Consider the following 20,351-nt stretch of genomic DNA (forward strand, 5'->3'; position numbering starts at 1 on the left):
CTCAGGTTCACTCCGGGACGTGCGGCTGCAGCGACCTCATCGCTGGTTGGTGACCTTGACCTTTGACCACCAGAAAATCCCCAGTTCATCCTGGAGTCAAAGTGTTGGTGACGAGTGTCAGGATGGAGGCTGGAAGACGGAGACGCTCCTGCAGACCCGTCCAACTGTCCAAAGACTCCCTGTCTCTGAATCCATCGCACATCGGTTTGCAGTACAAATATTTGTACCTGAACTCAGAAACTGCATTGTACTGAACAGCGCAGCATCCCAGGGACTTTGTTGTTTCAAGCTTATTAAAGAACACACACACACACACACACACACACACGGTAACTCAACCCATCTGGTGACATCAGGCCAGCCTCCCATCACGTAAACGAGGACTTCCGGTCCTAAATTTCTACAGTAAAACAACTTCAGCTGGGTTGGGTAGTTCAACGGGTGCTGGCGCTGATACACTTCCTCCTCAGGCGGAGCCATTCCGACCCAAGACGGCAACCCGACACCTTCCCAGACCTTCCCGGCTTTCTATCTCATTTCGTGGTTATTTTTAAATTCCAGGACTTCCCCGGGTTGGTTGGGACCCCACAGCTCTGGCTGGGTGTCGCGTCCTGGAACCTCAGATCAGTAGGATGACACTTCCTCTCCCCGTTGATGCTGCGGCGACTCGCTGTGCCGCACCGTCACACCATCACAAAACAATCAGGCTGTAAATAAATACTATTTATTGAAAATATTGCATGTAGTCAACCTACACACTGACCTGCTTTCTTTTATTAACAACACGAAGAGAGACAGCTCGGATTACAGCCCTCATCATGATGGAATGAAAATCAAGTACTTCCAATGTCTGAGGTCGGATTCATCGTCATCATCATCATCATCATCATCGTCATCATCGTCGTCATCATCTCTAATGCCATTAAAGGAGGCCGCTAGTGTGGAAGCATGCAAACTTTTCTCCAGAAGCCTGTTGAGCTCAGCTGAGACTTGAGATTACACTTGAAATGATTCATTAAAAAAACGGATAAAATGACGAAAAACAAACAGACAGGATGGCACTGCTCCGCGTGGGCGGCGCCGACTGACGGGTCGCTGCGGCTCCCGGGCGGCTCAGTGGTGAGGCTAAAGTCCCATCAGCTGCGGGAGGAGGCGGCGCCCCGAGGAGCTGCGCCGTCGGTCCGTGACTCCTCGCCACACCGGAACGTGATCGCCGCTCCTGAACGGCTGTTGCGGAAACGGCTTTGAGTTGAGAAATGCACGTTTACACCAAAACAAAAACGAGTGATTTTGAACGCGGGTTTGGAGCTAAAAAGGCTCAAACGGAACTGTCACCACCCAAACGGGCGGCCATCGGCTTACACGTCCAGACACAGCAGCGGTTTGTCCTCCATCACGAAGGCTTGGAGCCGTGCTGTGGGAAACAGAGAAATTCTAAAGATAAAAGCAAAAATTTCTTAAATGAGGCCACGGAAGGCACGCGCGCGCTGCGGGCCACTGACCTGTCAGCCACCTTCAGTCACTCAGGTGCGCTCATTCATGGCGTTTAAGTGGGAAATCTCGGGTGGACAGAAACGCCCTAAAACTCAAGGACGGCCCTTCGTCGCTCCCGTGTTCGTTCCCTCGGACTTCACCCGCGACTGCTCCTTCCTCGCACGGCGCTCGCGTGACTAATCGGAATAACGAATTTCCCGACCGGGAAAATTCATGGGAATTTCGTTTTGTCAGCAAAACAACTTTGGAAGGTGGAGGGAATTTTGTAAGCAGGAGCTGGCGTCCTGTCTGCAGAACCATGGAGGGGTAAAGGTTCAGTTACTGGTTCAGTTACTGGTTCAGTTACTGGTTCAGTTACTGTGTGGAATGGGATTTGATAACAAAACTGCTGTACAGCTATTAAAGTTGTGAGCATTAATGTTTCCTTTGCATTTCCTTGTCGCGGCCAACCGGAAGCTGCTGTTGACGTCTCCTTTAGGATGAGGCTCGTCTTCTTTGTGGCGTCCATCTTGCGGCCACTTCGAAGCCCCTGAACGCAACGGAGTCAAAGTTCCCAACTTCACAACATGACTTGAATGCAGCGTTGTGATTTACTGATCTGATCCAGACTCACTCGGATCTGAGAGGGGTTGTAGTTGGGAGGAGGAGCGTAGACACGGACCCCTCACCTGCGCGGGGGGGTGGGGGGGCTGGGAGTTTACCATCACCACTGAGGGCCACCGACAGCTGGGCTCACGTCAGAAAACATTAATGGCACAAAGAAGAACTGAACAGTATTTTCAAACGCCTCAGGATTCCCCGTTGTTTGCATTGCTAGTGTCAAATGGAACTTCCTGTCAAAGTACCGAGCGATCGTTTCTGAGTCCTGAGCCGTCGTCCTCTGGTCCCGGCTCAGAGCGGGCGGGGGCGGGGGGGGGGGGGGGGGTGGTCTCCCTCCTCCTCACACTCCCAGCTTGTTGGCCTGCGTCAGCACCACCTTGAGGACGGGCATGAAGGCCGACGTCTCGCTGAAGTTGCTGTTGCTGACGATGTGTGTGTGGATGTTGAGGGCCTCCACGTAGGACCGCGACTCGATGCTGCGGGCCATATTGTGAAGTCCTCCCACGATGGCGGGAGAGAGCTGGAGAGAAGAGCAGCGGGAGCTCGCCACTTTATCACCACGAAAAACACCAACAGTAGAAAAACGTTCTAGTCTGAAAAGCGACGTGTTCTGCTGCTGTTGCTGGAGAACCGGCGTGTTCTCACACCGGTTCCTGGCTGAGGTAAACTGAGCCGGTACTCACCGCCTGCTCTCGGAGTTTGTCGTAAAGCGCCTCCAGACGTTTGTTGGCGTCATCCAGCTTCCTCTTGGTTTGCTGGAACAGAGGAAAACAGATGTTACACCTGATGACGGCGGTAGGTGGAGATGCTCACGGGTCCATCTGAGGGGTCCGGACTCACAGGGTCTGTAGCTACAGTCAAACACTTCTGGATCAGGGCCTCGAAGGTGGTCTTCAGGACCAGGTGCTCGTCGGGGATGGGCTTCTTCGTGATCTTCTCAGCTGGGATGGACTGCAGCGGCTGCACCAGTCAACAGGAAACCAGTCATGAAACCTCCCAGCTGTTTATCAGAACAATGGCGCTGATGTCAGAGCTGCTGTCTACCTGTATGACCTCTCCCGTGGGGGCTCCAGGTGCACCCTCCATACTGGTCTTGGGCATGCCTGGGTTGATTGGTGGAGGGGACAGCTGTTGTTGCATGCCAGAATAGGGGGCCTGGACCACGCCCTGAGGGGCTCCCGAAGATACGGGCTGGGCCTGAGGATCGGCACCCAGCGGAGCCATGATGGGGGAGGTGATGGGGGCAGGGGGGGTGTAGCCTGAGACCTTCTTCTTCGAGGACCTGCTGAGGGCCGGAGGGTCGTTCCAGCCGTTCTGAGGTCCTGCGGGACATCAGACCAGAGTCCGACTCAGGACAGCCAATCAGCATCAGATCCTGACAAACTCACCTGTCGCCTGGCTGTGTTCCAGGTGCGACAACAAACCAGGACACGAGCGGACGCCACCACAGCAGCGCAGCTGGCACTGCTTTTAATCCGAGACATCCGTTTGTTTTTTTTCAGGTGAATTATCGCGGCAAAATTTAGTCGGAGTTATAATCTGACCAAGATTAGGCCGGACTCCCAAAACTGTTTTAAGAACAAAATTCTTCTCCATTCTTTAACTTTACGGCAGCTTGAAACTGAAGAGGAAAATGAAGACATTCCCCAGAATGAAAACTGTATTTTCTTACTGCAACACTTCGCTTGAATTAAGAAGGGATGAGATTCTCAGAACGTTTCTTCTCCGGTAAACTTTAGCGACGGTGATCTGAGAACATCGTCCTGCGTCTGTCCCGAAGCGTCTGACGCGATGAAACATCCGCATCGCTTCAGCTGTCGGCTTGTTGATTTTTATGGAGTTTATCACCAGTCGGACGGAGGAGGCAGAGAAATAAAGGCTAAAAAAAAATGTGTCCCATTCTTCAGGAAACTCAGGATTTAAGAGGCTCATCAATTTCTGACAAATTTCCAAAACTCGGTTTTGAAGGATTAAATGACACGGTGACAGCAGCTGCTTTAAGCTTCTCTGTGTGCTGGGGATCATGAGTGTTTCCAGATCTCTCTGCTGGTGCCTGTCTACTCGGTCCAGGCATACAGGAACCAGAACCGGGTCCTGGTACTGATCAGATCTTTAAAAGGCTGGTGTCTGTGTGCTGGTGGGACAGGTGTGGGTGTGGGGCCTGAACAAACGTTGTGTGTTATCAGTTAGTGGGGGTGGAGGCGTGAGTGAGTTGGCCAGTCGGACCAGAGCCATGCAGACCCGGGTCAGCTCAGGGTCTAGCTGTGTACCTGAGAGTCCAATGGGTGGAGGCAGTGGTGGCATGTACGACGCAGGAGATCCTGGCCCGCCATGCTGGAAAGACCCTCCGGAGGACGGAGGAGCAGAGTAGGAGGAGGAGGAGGAGGTGGGAAAGTAAGGAGGAAGAGAGGGAGGAGAGGAGGACAGGCACTGGCTGATGGGAGGCTGGCCTGGATAGACCAGAGGTACCGGCTGAGAGGGGAGGGGCTGAGTGTACTGAGAGAAGAAGCCAGGGGGGTGAGGAGGGGAGGAGGGCTCTGGAGTAAGAGGAGGAGCGGAGGAAGAGTACTGAAGAGGCTGATAGATCAGCGCCCCCCCAGGTCCAGGTGGGTACTGGTTGACCACAGGGTAGGCTGCGATTCACATGGGACACAGAAGATGCTGTTAGTGAAAAAACTACAAGTCCCATCATGCACCAGGACAGTCAGAGCTCAGACACAGTACATGCTGACATGCTTGAGTCCAGCTGGTCAGTTTGAGACAGGCAAGAAAACTCCCTGTCGTCTGGAGAGAAGGAGGAACGAGTCGGACGGTCCCAGCACCATGTGGGTTCCCACAGTACATCTAGTTTAAAGTACAACTACTCCACAGTACATGTAGTTTACAGCGCAACTACTCCACAGTACATGTAGTTTACAGTACAACTACTATATAGTACATCTAGTTTACAGTACAACTACAAAATAGTACATCTAGTTTACAGTACAACTACTCTACAGTCCATCTACTTTACAGTACAACTACTCTACAGTACATCTAGTTTACAGTACAACTACTATATAGTACATCTAGTTTACAGTACAACTACAAAATAGTACATCTAGTTTACAGTTCAACTACTCTACAGTCCATCTAGTTTACGGTTCAACTACTCTACTGTACATCTAGTTTACAGTTGAACTACTTTACAGTACATCTAGTTAACAGTACATCTAGTTTACAATACAACTACTCTACAGTCCATCTATTTTGCAGTACAACTACTTTACAATACATCTACATTACAGTACATCTAGTTTGCAGTACATCTAGTTTACAGCACAACTACTCTACAGTCCATCTAGTTTGCAGTACAACTACTTCACAGTACAACTACTTTACAGTACATCTAGTTTGCAGTACAATTACTTTAAGTACATCTAGTTTGCAGTACATCTAGTTTGCAGTCCAACAACTTCACCGTACATCTAGTTTACAGTACATCTAGTTTGCAGTACAACTACTCCACAGTAATCTAGTTTACAGTACAACTACTATATAGTACATCTAGTTTACAGTACAACTACAAAATAGTACATCTAGTTTACATTACAACTACTCTACAGTCCATCTACTTTACAGTTCAACTACTCTACAGTACATCTAGTTTACAGTACAACTACTCAACAGTACATCTAGTTTACAGTTCAACTACTCTACTGTACATCTAGTTTATAGTTCAACTACTTTACAGTACATCTAGTTTACAGTACAACTACTCTACAGTCCATCTAGTTTACAGCACAACTATTCTACAGTCCATCTAGTTTGCAGTACAACTACTTCACAGTATAACTACTTTACAGTACATCTAGTTTGCAGTACAACTACTTTAAAGTACATCTAGTTTGCAGTCCAACAACTTCACCGTACATCTAGTTTACAGTACAACTACTTTGCAGGACAACTAGCTCACAGTACATCTAGATTACAGTACATATCTAATTTACAGTGCACATAGTTTATAGTACATATGTAGTTGACAATATGCATCTAGTATACAGTTTTTACGTAGTATGTAGTAGCTCCTGCTAAGTCTGTGTGGACCGTCATCAAACCTGAACTTCCAGGGAGGGAAGCCCCTTTGACACAAGCCTCCCCACTGGACACGCCCACATTTGATTGGTGGGATTCTATAATGCAACATTTTTTCTTGCTCCGCCCACAAATGTTACAGATCAATCAATTCTTCTATGCTTCTAAAAATCAGCCAGTGGAAGCCCATCACAACTTCCTGCGTATTCTACCGTTTTAGAGCAGAGAAGAAGAACTGATTTCCTGCTTGTTAACGAAACATTTCTTTTCTCTCTTTATCGTTGGATTTGTTCCTGAAGTTAAGAACCTCCCGACTCTTCCCTTTCTCATCAAGTTTCTCTAGAACACTCACGCTGGTACTGATGAGAGTACATGAAGGCATGGGTGGAGGAGGCTGGAGGGGCCGCAGCTGAACCCGAGGCCGGAATCCCGTACACGGGGTTGGAGGTCTCCACCTGTAGGAACACAGACACGAGCCTGAAAACCAGCGGCGGTGGAGAGAACCTGAGCTCTGCAGTCGGCCTGACGCTGCAACACACTACAGAATGACTCTGAGCCTCTGTGGGACAATTCATGAAGACAAAGCAGACTTTCAGTAGTAGTGGTAGTAGTAGTAGTAGTAGTGGTAGTAGTAGTAGTTGTAGACAGGCTGCACGTGAGCGGTGGCAGACAGATGTTAGTGAGAGGAGTGACGTGGTTACAGTCATGCAGTAAATTACGTTACTAATGGAATGAGAGGAGACAGTCGGGCTGCTTCCCGTCCTGCTCAACACGCGTCTTCCATTCCTCACTCTCCCTCTCGGGGGTCAGAGTGAGGCGCCGCCGCCGTGCCTCAAAGGTTTGTACCGGAATACAAGAACAGGAAGCAGAACGACCAGGCTCTTTTAGTGGTTACTAGATGTCTTAATAGTGTCTGAGTCGTTGCTATCAGGGACACGGGGGAAGGGAGCGAGGAGCAACATGAACCCAAAGGAAAGCACAACCAGAGCGCTGGAGGAGGAGGCGGGCGATGGAGGGTGATGGTGGTGGTGGTGGGGGTTTTCAGGGAGAATTCTGGGCTGTCAGGGATTTTCATTCAACAAACGTTGCTGCTGCCTCGTAGGATTTGATTCAGTTTTCCAGAGGACGTTAGACCTCTCGTCCGAGACGGAGGCCGACGACACAGAACTCACCAGGACCGCGAGCGCCGAGAACACACGCCGACATGTTTAAAACACAGTTCTACCTTTCACTTATCAAGGAGGTCGATCACCTTGAAATCCACAGCTTTTGCTTTGATACGACTCGAACATTTGAAATCACAGTGTTGCAGTTTGAAACCTCCTGCTGGTGTGGACGGACAGAAACGGAGACTTTAGGTGCCTGGACAAACGTTAAACGCTCTCCCAGTGGGAAAAAACAAACTATAAAAGCAATGTTAACGGTAATGTATAAATAATTAAAATAAACATAATAAAAATACCAAGATCCTCTGCAATCAATGAATAAAAATAAAAAGACATTTGTGTGTGGATAAATGGTTCCGTTACGAGGAGACCTCGTTAAATAGAAAAAGGTTCCAGGCCTTTTTACAAAACGCCAATGTTGGGCGATGCCTTCGTGTGATCTGGGAATTTCTGTGTTTTGATGGACGACAACTGCCTGCATGTGCAGAGGGGAGAGTATCACTTCACTCTAAACTTTACGTTCTATATTCTGTCCATTTCTTGTTGAGGTTTTTTTTCTTCTTTTTTTTAATCTTTATGAGTTTAAACTTGTTTGATTACATTTCCTGAAAGGCACCTTGGCCGTGCAGGACGAGGTGTCGCATTAACAGAGGAGCCGCCATCACAACAACAAGGGACTATTAATACTCTCGCTCCTCAAAGCTGCGGTTGTATTTTTGGTGACTCAGCAAACAACCATCGACTTCCTGTTTCTCCGGGCTTGTGGATGTCAGCTGTACGTGAATGTTTATGTGACCTGCTCTTTTAAGGTGGATTGTGGACGGAAATCGTCTCTAAGTGAAGATGTGTAGACAGCGTGGAGGAGGTGTGAGTGTGTGGGGTTGGGTGGGTGGTCCATATACCTGCTGGTCTGATGCGGTGCCTACTTGCGGAGGAGGAGGAGGAGGGACATTGGGGAGGGCTGTGGGAGTTTGGTTACTCCAGGAGGTGACAGTGGAGGCAGCCCTCACCTGAAGCACACAGAGACACATGGCACATAGCAATGATGGCCGCACCATGGAGGGGCAGAGGGGAGGAGGTACCAAACAACACCACTTCGTCACAGTGCAGAAGCACCGGACCAGCGGGACACGACCAGAATCAATACAAGAGCCAGAGCTCAAATGGCATGAATCTGTGTCCTCTGATCCATCGGCGTGTGACCTAAACGCTGGCGAGGATGAGATGACAACAACACCACTGCAATGAGCCCTGGGGAGGTAAGTCAGGACGTGACCTGGAGGCGGGGCCAGTTTGAGAGGAAACACGGGAAAAAGACTTGTCTGCCCTCAAATAATTTCTGACAACGTTAATGGGTCAACAACAGTACACATGTCAACGTGTGTGTGTGGGGGGGGGGGGTGTAGGAGGTGAGTGGAACGTACTGGCTGGTAATACTGCGGCTGCGCTGGGGCAGAGGCAGGTGGAGGCACCGGTGCTGGAGCTGCGGTGCCGGGCTGCGGCACCATGGCGGGCTGGACCGGAGTGAATGGATGCCGGGGCAGAGCTGAGCCGCGCTGGGCCACCGGGGCGGGCGGCTGGACACTCTGGGTCTGAACTGGAGTGGCAGGAACCGGCGCCTGCTGGCCCAGAGCCCGACTGAGACGCTCACGAAGCTGCTGTACAACAACCTGGACCAGGCGAGACGAGATGCTTTCAGGAAAGTCCAGAACCGGCGGCCATGTTTTTACACTCTGCTTCATCGTCATTCTGTATATGTGTAATCAACCCAGCAGGTGTGTGACGCACCTGGTTGGTGTTGTCAGGCAGGTATTTGATGGCGGTGGACAGACTGCCCTGGGAGGCCAGTAAACTGGCATACTGGCCCATCACCTCGGCCAGTAGGAGGCCGACGGCAGCCGGCCCCGAGCGCTGGGTCTGCTCGACAGCTCGCCGCAACACCACCACCTTCTCCACCAGGTCCTGAGGGACAGGGACACGGGGCGTTAGCATCATTGAACATGAGAGGACTAGGAGGGCAGTCAAAGGTGCAACATCGTCATGGAAGCAGTTAATACATCACCATGGATTCAGCCAAATCATAATTTAGATTCAACACATGGGAGAACATTCACCGGGTCATCATGGTAACGTGTCTCGTAGAACTCAACAGTTTGCCATGGTGACGCGGTGCACGGCGCCATGGTGAAAGACTCAACACGTCGACCGCAACCGCTGACAGGTCACCTTTGTAACACTCAGCACATCCCATGGCTCTCAGGAGGCCGGCACATGGACAAGCAAATGTTAAATGTGTTCGATTCAACATGTTGCCTTGGTAACGCTCAACAGATCGCCATAGTAACACTGTAACGTCTCCCTCTGTGGGGAGAAATCCCTGCGGGTGTGTGTCCATGTAAATATCTATGGAGAAAGGAGGACTCCACACACACACCTGGAGGGACAGTGGACATTGTCCGTCTTGGGCTTTGGTCCAGCAGGACACCAGCTTCTCCACGTTGCCGGCACAGATGTAACAAAGACAGGCCTGAGCTTGTAGCTGGGCCTCCGCTGCTTCCTCCAGGCGGCCCCCGAGCAGATCTGACAAACAGAAGTTTAGCCTGGAGTCACAGCAGAGACACAACAGGAAGAAGCCCCCCGAGTACAACGAGGTCCATCAAATCAAGCTCTCAACCAACCACAGAGGGCGGAGAACTCATCCGGCTGAGCGTAGGTCATGACGGCGGCAAGAGCCTCCTTCCAGTTCTGTAGGTCGCACGTCTTCAGGATGTCATGCCAGTCTTTCATCACCACTGCACTGATCAGCTGCGGGAGAAAACAGGTCGCAGGTGGTTAACTCTCCGTGAACACGCTGTCAGTCCCAGTCCCAGTCCCAGTCCCAGTCCCAGTCCCAGTCCCAGTCCCCCCGCTGGTTGATACCTTGGTGATGTTGCTGTGCATCTTTGTGAAATACTTCCTCTGGGTTTTCTCCAGGAGTTCAGCCCCTCCAGCGATGGCCAGGATGATGCTGTCTGCCATTCGGTTGTCATGGAGACAGAGTTCCACGGCTCCCTCAAAGTCTCCGGTCAGCAGAGCCTGAGTGATCAGTCCGTCCACATCTTGCACACACATTGAATATGTATTTTGAGTCACACACTACAGATTTACTCTCCTTACGTGCTTCAGCCTCGTCCAGGTGAATGTCAGGTGTGAGAGTTGTCACCTTGACTGATGCTGAGCGTGACTCCTCCTGCTGGAGCTGGAGCCTCCATGGGCTTCTGAAGGAGAAGGGATGTCCCAGCAGGCCCTGGCACCTCCTCCACTGGTGCCACCATCTCCTGAAACAGCAGAGAAATGTTGGACGCTAGTTAACACAACAGCGTTAAACTACAGTAAAACTGCCCCCGACCACCAAGAACGAATAAAAGTTAAATAAAATGAAAGTGTAAACGTGTACTGATGAAAGCGTACCTCCTCCAGGAGGGTCTCTGCCACTGGGGGGATCTCTGCTGCCAGGGGGATCTCTGCCACTGGAGGGATCTCTGCTGCCAGGGGGATCTCTGCCACTGGAGGGATCTCTGCTGCCAGGGGGATCTCTGCTGCCAGGGGGATCTCTGCCACTGGAGGGATCTCTGCCACTGGAGGGATCTCTGCCACTGAGGGGGTCTCCACCAGGGGAATCTCTTCCTCCAGGGGAATCTCCTCCTCCAGGGGAATCTCCTCCTCCAGGAGAACGTCCTCCTCCTCAGGCTCATCTGCCAGATCCGCCGTTACATCCTGAGCTACCAGGTCCTCAGCCTCTGGGTCAGGAGTTGGGTCCAGGTCCAATGTGGCAGCTGGCTGAAGGTTCGCCGCCGCAATCATGTCGAACGCTGCCTCTGGAGTGTCAGCAAGCGGCACAAGGCCAGGGATGACCTCAGGTGGTGCAATCCCTAGGTCTACCACAGGTGGCGTGAGACCAAGGTCTGGTTCTGGCGGGACAAGACCAAGGTCTACCACAGGTGGCACAAGATCGGGTACTGCTTCAGGTGGAACGAGACCAGGAACTGCACCAGGTGGTGCAACATCTACATCTACCACAGGTGGCACAAGACTAAGGTCTGGTTCTGGCGGCATGATGCCAGGGACTGCTTCGGGTGGTGTGAGACCAGGGACAACTTGAGGTGGTGCGAGCCCAAGGTCGACTACAGGCGGCGTGAAACCAGGGAGTGCCTCTGGCACTACGCTAGCTGGAGCTGACACGTCCTCCTAAATAAAATGAGAATGATGGTATAAAAGCGAGTAAAACTCAGGATCAAGCCGAAGCTGAGACATGGTTTTTCACTGACTGTAACTTCTAAAGTCGCCGCAGGTGTTTTCCAGTTTGTTACGGTCATTACGAGGCAACCAACCTTCGTCTTCTTCAGTTGCCGCACCGCTTCCACATTACGACATCACTGGTGCTTGTCGTCAGAAGACGTTTGACAAGATAAACGTAGGTTTGCGTTGTAACAGTACTGGACGGTTTTCTTACCTGTACATTGGTAACATCCAGCTAGAACTGGAATCGCCTGAATTATCACTTTCAAACATATCCATCAGTGGTGGCTGAGGCACCACAACAAGCCGAAAATTATATAATTTCTGGCCTCAGTCACACCACTTAAACTACCCGGAGCTAAACTGGAGAAATCATCGAGTAGGCCATTGCTAACATTGTGTTCTTGGGGCACGATGACAGAAGAACAAGCACACGTACCTTCGGAGGACTGGCTGGTTTGCCCTCAAGTGCTGCTGAAATCTGTCAAGAAAAACGTCACATTTATCCCAGGATGTACCAGGAGACGTGAGGACAGTGCGGAGCAGACTACAACCAGGTGTATCGTGTCCCGTATGGAATAGATGTGTCACCTTTAAGGCGAGCTCCTCCTTGTCGTACCCCAGAAGTTCCAGGAACTTGCTGCGGATGTCACTTTCAAAGTTAGCCTGAAAACACAAAGTCACAAAGCGAAACCTGTGATGCTTTTCCTTGTTTGTGACAAAGATATGATATTACAACCGACGTCAGACATTCAGAACACACGAGGCCAAAGTGTGAGATGACGTGCTACGAGCTCAGGCTCGCCACGTGTCAGCTTTCTTGATGATTAGTTTGTTTCAGCTCTTCGCTTAGTCGTCTGCTCCAGGTACAGCACATCTATCCAGTTAAGGTACGCTGCCCCTCAGCAGGCTTCAGGAAGCCGGCCAGTCAGAGGGAAGAGGGCTTTTGGGGGGGGGGGGGGTCATGAAGACATGGGAGCTGCAGAGAGGGCCAGGGGGATATGACAGAAAGGATTTCTGCCTGCACTAATGTTGCTGAGGCTGAGGTTCTGGAGCTGGCCGAGAGCGTCATAGGTCACACCTGATCATTCATGGCCTGATGCGTTTAAAACCCTTTGAATTACTTGGAATTTCATACCTTGAGGAAAGACCAAACAGTCTTGTCAAACTCATTTTCAGCTCCACCGATCTTCTCCTGGCAGAAGTCCACAAAGCTGCCTGAACTCAGAGTGGCCTGCAGCTGATCGGAGCGCTTCAAAAAGGCTGTTTCCGTGACGACCTGGCTGACATGTACCACATGTGACACGGGCTGCTGAGGCTGCTGGGGGTTTGGCTTTGCATTCTCCAGAGACACCAACTTCCCTCCGAACTACAAGTGAACAAGAGCCGCAAGAGTGTCAGAGCTTGGAAAGGTGAAGGAGCACACGCAAAACGTTCTCTGGAGAACCACAACAAGCAGGCTCACAGCAAACGATGCTCCCACAGGCCTGCGGATCCACTTGGGGGGCTTCTTCAGGGGGTTGACTGTGGTTGGAGGGGCCGCAGTCTGAGGCAGCTGCAGGGGGGGCAGCGTTTGTCCCGTCCCAAACGGATCCAGGTTACCAAATGAGTTACTGATCTGAAACAAACGCCAAGAAACAAGTTGAGTCCATACGGACTGAGATGAATCCATGGTGTGTTACTGGACCTGCTGAAACACCAGAGGTATGTAGACCTTCCCAGACATACAACAGCAAGAACTTTCAACTGCCCCACAATGCACTGCTTCTCCACAGGGTCTCACCTGGTCCGTCCGTCTCTGGCTCTGTGCCTGGCTGCTGCCTCCCATGATGGAATAAATGTCAATGTGTCCGTCAAAGCAGGCAGCTGACAGCACCGCCGGGTTCCTGGGGCACCACTGGATGTCGAAGCACCACTGGCTGCTGGTGGGTAACTCGTACAGCACCTGGGGGAGGAAGCAGGACATGCGAGTTCCCTCAGTAGAACCTTTTCCTTTCCCAGTACAACATGTGAATCCAGGGGATTTACAGTTTACCTCTCCGGTGTTTGGGTTCCAGCACAGAATCCTGCTGTCCTTCCCGCAGCTCAGAAGCAGCTCAGGATCAGCCAAACTCCAGGCGATGGCCAGGATGCCCCTGCAGCGGTAATAATACGGTTACATTGGACACACCGGCGATATTACAAATGATGACACATTCCATCAAAGAAGAGCTTGTGTTCCGTTGTTCCGTGAGGGTAACCTGCTACTAGAACCTGTAACAATGGCATCTGTGTAACCATACGGGGAGACAGTGTCACGTCAAGTAAACCCCTCTGGAATCTCTGTGCAAAATGTGTCAATGCAGGGTTCCTGCACCTTCTCTTCAATCAAATTCAAGCACTTTAAGCATTTTCAAGGTACATTTTCTTGCTTTTCCAGCACCCTACAGCTGCGGTCTATAAATAAAACCCTAAAGGTCTGAAGTTTGTTGAACTTGTGCCACCTCCTTCTAAACACCGAGAGACATGCGCGGATCCATATTGAGCCTCGGAGGGTAACGACGTCCCACTGAGCCAGAGATTTACTCTGAAAATGATGTAATTATAATTTCAAACACGAGTCGAACCTTGAAAGTTCAACAAGAGAGTTCAAGTGTTAAAGGGATTCCGGCACCCGTCGGCTCACACTGAACCCTGGTGGCACGGACTCAGAAGGTGACAACAGCACCTGCCACACCCTTCCACACCACAACTCACGCGGGGGCAACAGAGGTCACAGATCTACCTTGTGTGATTCTCTAAAATCTTGAGAGGAGAGGTAGCGAAACGTAAATCCCACATCTGGATGACCGGCATGCGGTCATCCTCCGAGGCCAAGACCAGCTGAGTGGCCACTTCTGGGTTCCAGGCCAGGCCCGAGCAATGCATCTAAAACCAGAGGCCCGTTAGTGATGTTGAGCAGAACTCCAAAAACCTAAACCTAAACATCTGAGAGCCTGAATAACGACGTACTCTGTTGCTGTGGTCGCTGACTTTGATGATGAGGTCGTTCTTGCGGAGGTCCCACACTGAGGCGCGGCCGCTCGGGCTGGCGGAGGCCAGGATGTGTTGGACCTGTCGGTTCCAGGACACACAGCTGATGTCCTCCACAGGCTGCAAGACAAAATATGCCATCCTGTTATGACTGCCACACCAACATGATGGACGTCTAGAGGGCGTGATGACATCGCTCAGTGGTTTCTGTGTTCGCATGTTGTCACCTAATCATGGAGACATCTGTGGCGTCATCGAACTCATTGCGGGCTGCCGTGTTTTTTTTTTTTAAACAAAAAAGTTTGTGTTTACCGACGTGTTTTGTGTTGTAGAACAAAATGTTTGAGTGTCGGAACCTTGTTTTAACCACAGACGCGATTTAGGCAATCCATCAAAAACCTGATGACTCTGAGTGAACCGAAGGTTCAACGGCGGGTTGTTAGTTACTGGTTTCACAACTCATTCCTGCGCAGCTCGACTGATCTTGATTCTCTATCGACTGGCCTGATTTTTAGGGGCTACAGTCAGAACACCTGCACGAGCTTTACAGTCAAAAATGACTGCAAATGATGAGGAGAACATGGATAGATGAGAAATGCACCTGAGTTTTGGGTCCTGGTGTCATTGGAGAGGCAAAGTTATTCATATCCCAGATGTAGATCTCAGACTCGTTCCCTCCCGATGCCACCAGGTTCGTCTGCAGCAAAGACGACAAGAAGAGTCACTCCAGTCGTAGTGCACAGAGAACAAGCTTCCAGTCATCAACGCGTCAGGTGGTACCTGGAAGGGGTTGACGTCCAGAGCTCTGACGGGCCCCGTGTGCCTGTCGCTCTCGGCGATGACCACATCACTCTCTCCGGCCATGATCTTGGCAGGGTCGTACAGGATGACGTTCCCGTTCTCACCTCCTGCGATCAGGATGCCCGACGGGTGAGCTGCTGTGTCCATTCCATAGGGACCCCAAACCAGTTTGTGGTACCTGTGGAGGGAAAGCCTGAGCGTCACAAGCCTAAAGACATCGTGGTGACTCAGGGGCGCAGCCGGCAGCTGTTGCTACCTGTGAGACGACGAGAAGGTGCCGCATGACTTCATATGCAGTGACGGTTCAGCCAAGTCCAGCTCGAAGAACTCCAGGGAAGCGCTGGTGCTGAAGGAGGCATCCAGCTGCTGGGCTGATGTTCCTGCAGACACAACAGCAAGAGCCTCTGACAGGGAGCTGCCATTTAGTCCATCCTTACCTCCCCCGCTAGGGTGGCCGTCGTTTGTCTGCTTTTACACAAAAAACTATGAAGCCGATTTAAACCAAACATGATGGAGGGATGTAGGACGGGCCAATGGAGAACCCGCTCTGTTAGGGGTCTGATCAGTCACGGCGCCACCTGGTGGCAACAATAAATGACTTTTTTTTTTTTTAAAACCTAGATGTGAGCCGACCAGATCATCTCAAACTGGGTCAGAACCACCCTCAGACCCCAGCGAGGCACCAGAGCTCTGCTGCTCTTCCGCTCATTCGCAACATGTAATTTCTTGTTGCCACCAGTTGGCGCTGTGACCGATCTGACCCGGAATTGAACGGGTTGTTTTGGTTTTCGGTTTTTCTCTGTCGGTCCAGCGCTGCGGTGACTGGACCTCTGGGGCAGCCCTGTACCGACTGACGCGCTGATGTCACATCTGTTCTTTGCAGATTCAGTTTCTGTGTTCAGCCTCCCCAGACCTGCTCGGTTTGACGGCGGCACCACAGAGCAGCTGGAAACAGACGCCTCCTCTGTGTCGCCTAAAACTTTCAGTAAGACGGATCACAAATATGACCGAGCATCGTGTCCAGGCGGCGGCAGGCCGGGCCGGGAGTGAGGAGCACGCTCATACCTGTAGCCAGGTAGATGGGGTGATGCTGAGCCGGACTCCAGCTCTGGATGGCTGTGCGGTTGATCTCTTTAAGTTTCATCCTAAAAAAAAGACAAGAAAAAAAGCAACTTTTGGAGGAGTTTGAAGTTAATTCATCATAGAAATTACAGCGAATATGTATTTTATTCTCCATTTCGGGGGGACACAGAAGGTTGTGTCTGACGAATAATCTGATGGTCACATACTTTGATGTTTTGTTCCGTCTCAAGTCCAGACTCCACCATTCACTAATAAATGAGTTGGAGTGGGTAAAAAAAAAGAAGAAGAAAAGGAAAAAAGGTGTGTCCTGAGGCCAGTGGCACAGGGAGTGATGCAAACACAAGTGAAGAGGCAACGCTGCATGACCAACGTCAGCCTCTGCAATTACACAACCACCGAGAACCAACTGGGGTTACGAGCCAGAACGGAGCCGCGCCGCAGAAAGCGTTCGACTGACATAAAGAAGTGCATTTTGCCCAGTATTTGATTAAAACATTTTTCGGAGCAGCGCTGCACTTTGTTGTAGTACAACGTGCCAGTTTGAGTTTGCATGTTTGAGGAAGGCCAAGCGTTGATCAGGAGCAGACTGTGACGCGCCGGCAGGAGTTATTAACAAGTAGTTCTACCCTCGCTGTACGGTACGACCCCTTAGTTACACGTAAATACTGCGTTAGCCCTGTTTTGTACCACACAACGTAGTGCAGCGGACACGTTGGCCTGCCTGCTGACGAAGGTTCACTACGGCTGATCGCAATTTGGTTTATTTTGAGGGACCGGTGGAAGAAATCACCTTGCACGGGCAAAGCAGCCCGTGGAGGTGCAGTCAGAAGTACAGAAAGTACAGTAGGTGCTAGCAGCAAGCTAACAGCTGATTGGCCGACAGTTTGGAGCCCAGCAGCAGATAAGGAGAAAGACCGACAGCAGGTGAGACGGACCCCCCAGGTTTAATGTCAGGAGCTCGCTGAGCGTCTTCGACACGCTCGCCACCGAGCCGTGGGGCTCTGTAGCCTCCTAGCTAGCCCTAACAGCGGGAGGACTGTCAGACACTCTGGAGAGCCGCGCTCGGATGTCCTTACTTCTCTAAAGCCGCTTACCTTCCTGCCGTCGTTCCTTAGCACTTGAACGCAAACATCAAACAGGCGACGAGCAACGGGAACAAAAAAAAACCGCCCCTCCGCCGTTACGGGTTCCTCTCTCGGTTCTGCTCTGAGGTTTAAAAGGCTGTGGAGACAAGAGGAGGCTACCGGTGCCGACTCAAGACGGGTTTCCACGTCCCCACTGGTCTCCATCAACGTGGCACTAAGCAACTGTAACCTCCAGCCACGAAGAAGAACGGCAGCTTCCGGGAGGGTCGCCCCGCTAGCCTAGCATGTAGCATGCTGCTAGCCGAGCATGTAGCATGCTGCACTGCAGACGCGCTGCTTCTCCTCGTTCGTTTGTCTTGCTGTTCTACATCGGACTGAAGTCCTGAAAAGCGACAGTTTGAAACGGATTCCCACCACACAACTGAATAATTAACGTTTTACAGCGTCTAATTATCGGTCCGGAACGCAACACATTCATACATTAATTACTAATAGTGTTCGATTTTTCCTTAATGTGGAAAAAGCATTAATATTCTCAGGGGTCTTCTGTGAGCCAGTGCGACACACACGCGTAGTACACTATATTGTAATTCTTTTGTCTTGTATGTTTGCATAGTTGTATTTTCTTTATTGATATTGACCATGTGAGTTTGGAACAAAGCATTCATTCCTTTAATGCTCCGGTTTTAAAAACTACTCTATGTCCTAAATAAAAGACGAACGAGGTCTTTACGCAGTTCTTGTAAGTTGGTATGAAAAAGTGACCATGGGAGCAATAAGACATTTACTTTTGTGCTCCTCATTTGTTACTCTAACTTTTATCTTGCAGAGGGTGCATTTTCCTTTCTTCCCCCTCGGTACTTTTTATTTCACTCCGTTTGCTGACTGGTGCATCAAGTTTAGAAAGGTGACGTCAGATACGCCGCTAAATGGCTTTAAAAGAATGTTTTTTGGTGCAAGCACAACTACTGAAACATGAACCAACATTATCAAGAGTAATTAAAATTGTAGAATTCCATAAATATTCTCAAACATTCCCAACCATTCGCATAAAAAAACAACAACATCAAAATTGGTTTCACAGCTTTTAATTCTCAGACCAAGTATTCAAAAAAAGACTGTATTAATGTCACATCTGGTGATTTATAATCCGTCCATCTGCAAGAATCAGCCTGATTCTTTACTCACCACATTTATAACCAATAAAAAGCAAACAAAGTATGGGAGGTGCGTCAGGTTACGGCCCTGCTCCTCCTCCACTCCCGCACCCTGGAAGAACAAATTACAGAAGTCATTTTTTCACATCTGCTACCAGCTTTTAATTGACAGAAATGCCAAACCCTCATTAATAACTCGTAGGTAATCTTCCCCAGACTTGTGACCGGGTCAGATGGGTAGTGATTGGTCTAATCATTGGGACGGCGCCGACAGTCACTCCGTCTAAAATACAACAAACCTGCACGTCTGGTCCACACAGCAGTCGCTGCCTTCTTCTGTAGACCTGTAAAGATGAAATGTTGCAAGTTAAAAACCGAGGAATCATTTGTCTTCCACTAGCAAATCATTAACGCGTGTATTTGTTGAGTGCTAAATATCTAACATGCACTGACAGAAGAAAGTTGACTGTTGGACTTTCGGGACTTGAGCCGAATTCCAAAAATGAACATCCACTTTCAAAAGAATCTCTTCCATGACGGGCTGTTGGTTGTGGCTGTTGTCCACTGAACGGGTTTTCCTAAAATAACATGATTTTCAAATGGGAGTTTGGTTACGGAGGAACACGCCACGCCACCTGACCACGTGTGCTGGCGGCGTTAGCGGGCTACAAACTCTGCCAACGACATCAGCGAACTCAAAAATAAATTATAGCAGATTTAAAAATGGTATTGTACGTACCTGAACACTTAACCACGTCTCCTCCCGTGACGGTGAGGCAACAGTCGGGCTGAACAGCTACCGCTCCAGCGTGGACTTGGGTCACCCCTCCTCACACAGACTGCGGCTCAGCGGCTTCTTCTTCTTCTTCGGTGGTCGATTTTAAGACAGCTGCGCTACGTCCTGGCGCACTACTGCCACCCTCAGGAGCTCAGCGTTCTCTTCTACCCCCTTTTTTTCCGGGCGTTTGACCGCTCCACGTTTCACTTGAGCCTCTCTGTTTAGCACTAGGATGTGAATCTCAACTCCAGGTTGAACGCGGGAGTGGACGACGCGGCGATGTTGTCAAAACAGACTGAAACCTTTCCCTTCAAAATGGTATCAGTGCACCAGCACCACCAAAGCTTGATATTTTCCAGCAGCCGGTGCTACGATCCGATTCACCCTGTAAACATTTTGTCTGACCAGTGTCAAGAACTGTTTCTGCTCATATTCCAGCAGCTCCGCACCAACACTGCACTTCCTTACACACACACACACACACACACAATTCCTGCTTTTTTCAGGGAGGCGTTTTTTTTCTTCACACACATGATGAGGCATCATAAATGAATTATCTTGCAATGTTACTACTGCAGAATCAGTGGTGGTACTTTTGATAATGTTAGAATATGATGAAGGTATTGTAATATGTGATTCACACCACTAACCAACACCTATCATAAAAAACAGGGTCCAGTTACGCTCCTTATGAGTAAAAAAAGAATTTAGCAAAAAAAAAGGAAGGTATTTTCTCATAAACAAATCTGTTTACATCAATATTTTGAAATCTCTCCTAGAAAAGAATTTTATGCATATAATTACAGAGAAATACATTTTAATC

General features: G+C 50.0%; 1 protein-coding gene and 1 long non-coding RNA gene across 5 annotated transcripts; both read right to left on the reverse strand.

Annotated features, from left to right (window-relative positions):
- Positions 1-547: 547 nt before the first annotated feature.
- sec31a (SEC31 homolog A, COPII coat complex component) lies at positions 548-17,859 on the reverse strand. Of its 4 annotated transcripts, XM_086187333.1 has the most exons (27): positions 17,603-17,858; positions 16,491-16,570; positions 15,682-15,805; positions 15,405-15,603; positions 15,226-15,321; positions 14,604-14,744; positions 14,377-14,519; positions 13,648-13,747; positions 13,396-13,557; positions 13,078-13,230; positions 12,751-12,981; positions 12,204-12,278; positions 12,052-12,093; positions 10,785-11,561; positions 10,537-10,651; positions 10,254-10,432; positions 10,013-10,139; positions 9,769-9,914; positions 9,123-9,296; positions 8,759-9,004; positions 8,237-8,344; positions 6,521-6,623; positions 4,365-4,727; positions 3,139-3,416; positions 2,935-3,054; positions 2,778-2,849; positions 549-2,614 (listed from the first exon to the last, which is right to left on the reverse strand). In XM_086187333.1, exons 2-27 carry the CDS (start codon positions 16,567-16,569, stop codon positions 2,435-2,437), a joined length of 4,533 nt encoding a protein of 1,510 aa, XP_086043459.1. In that variant the 5' UTR covers position 16,570; positions 17,603-17,858; the 3' UTR covers positions 549-2,434. The 4 variants fall into 4 exon arrangements, with proteins under 4 accessions (XP_086043462.1, XP_086043459.1, XP_086043460.1 ...); XM_086187334.1 differs by lacking the exon at positions 8,237-8,344 and having other exon boundaries at positions 17,603-17,859; XM_086187335.1 differs by lacking the exon at positions 4,365-4,727.
- An 814-nt stretch (positions 17,860-18,673) lies between these two features.
- LOC147243639 (uncharacterized) lies at positions 18,674-19,626 on the reverse strand. The gene is made up of 3 exons (XR_015110418.1): positions 19,490-19,626; positions 19,050-19,094; positions 18,674-18,862 (listed from the first exon to the last, which is right to left on the reverse strand). It is a non-coding gene; the product is annotated as an uncharacterized LOC147243639 (long non-coding RNA).
- Between the last annotated feature and the right edge of the window lie 725 nt (positions 19,627-20,351).

Source organism: Aulostomus chinensis, chromosome 19, assembly GCF_037954235.1.
Source record: "Aulostomus chinensis isolate RoL2024-O1b breed Wild chromosome 19, RoL_Achi_v1.0, whole genome shotgun sequence".
NCBI lineage: Eukaryota > Metazoa > Chordata > Actinopteri > Syngnathiformes > Aulostomidae > Aulostomus > Aulostomus chinensis.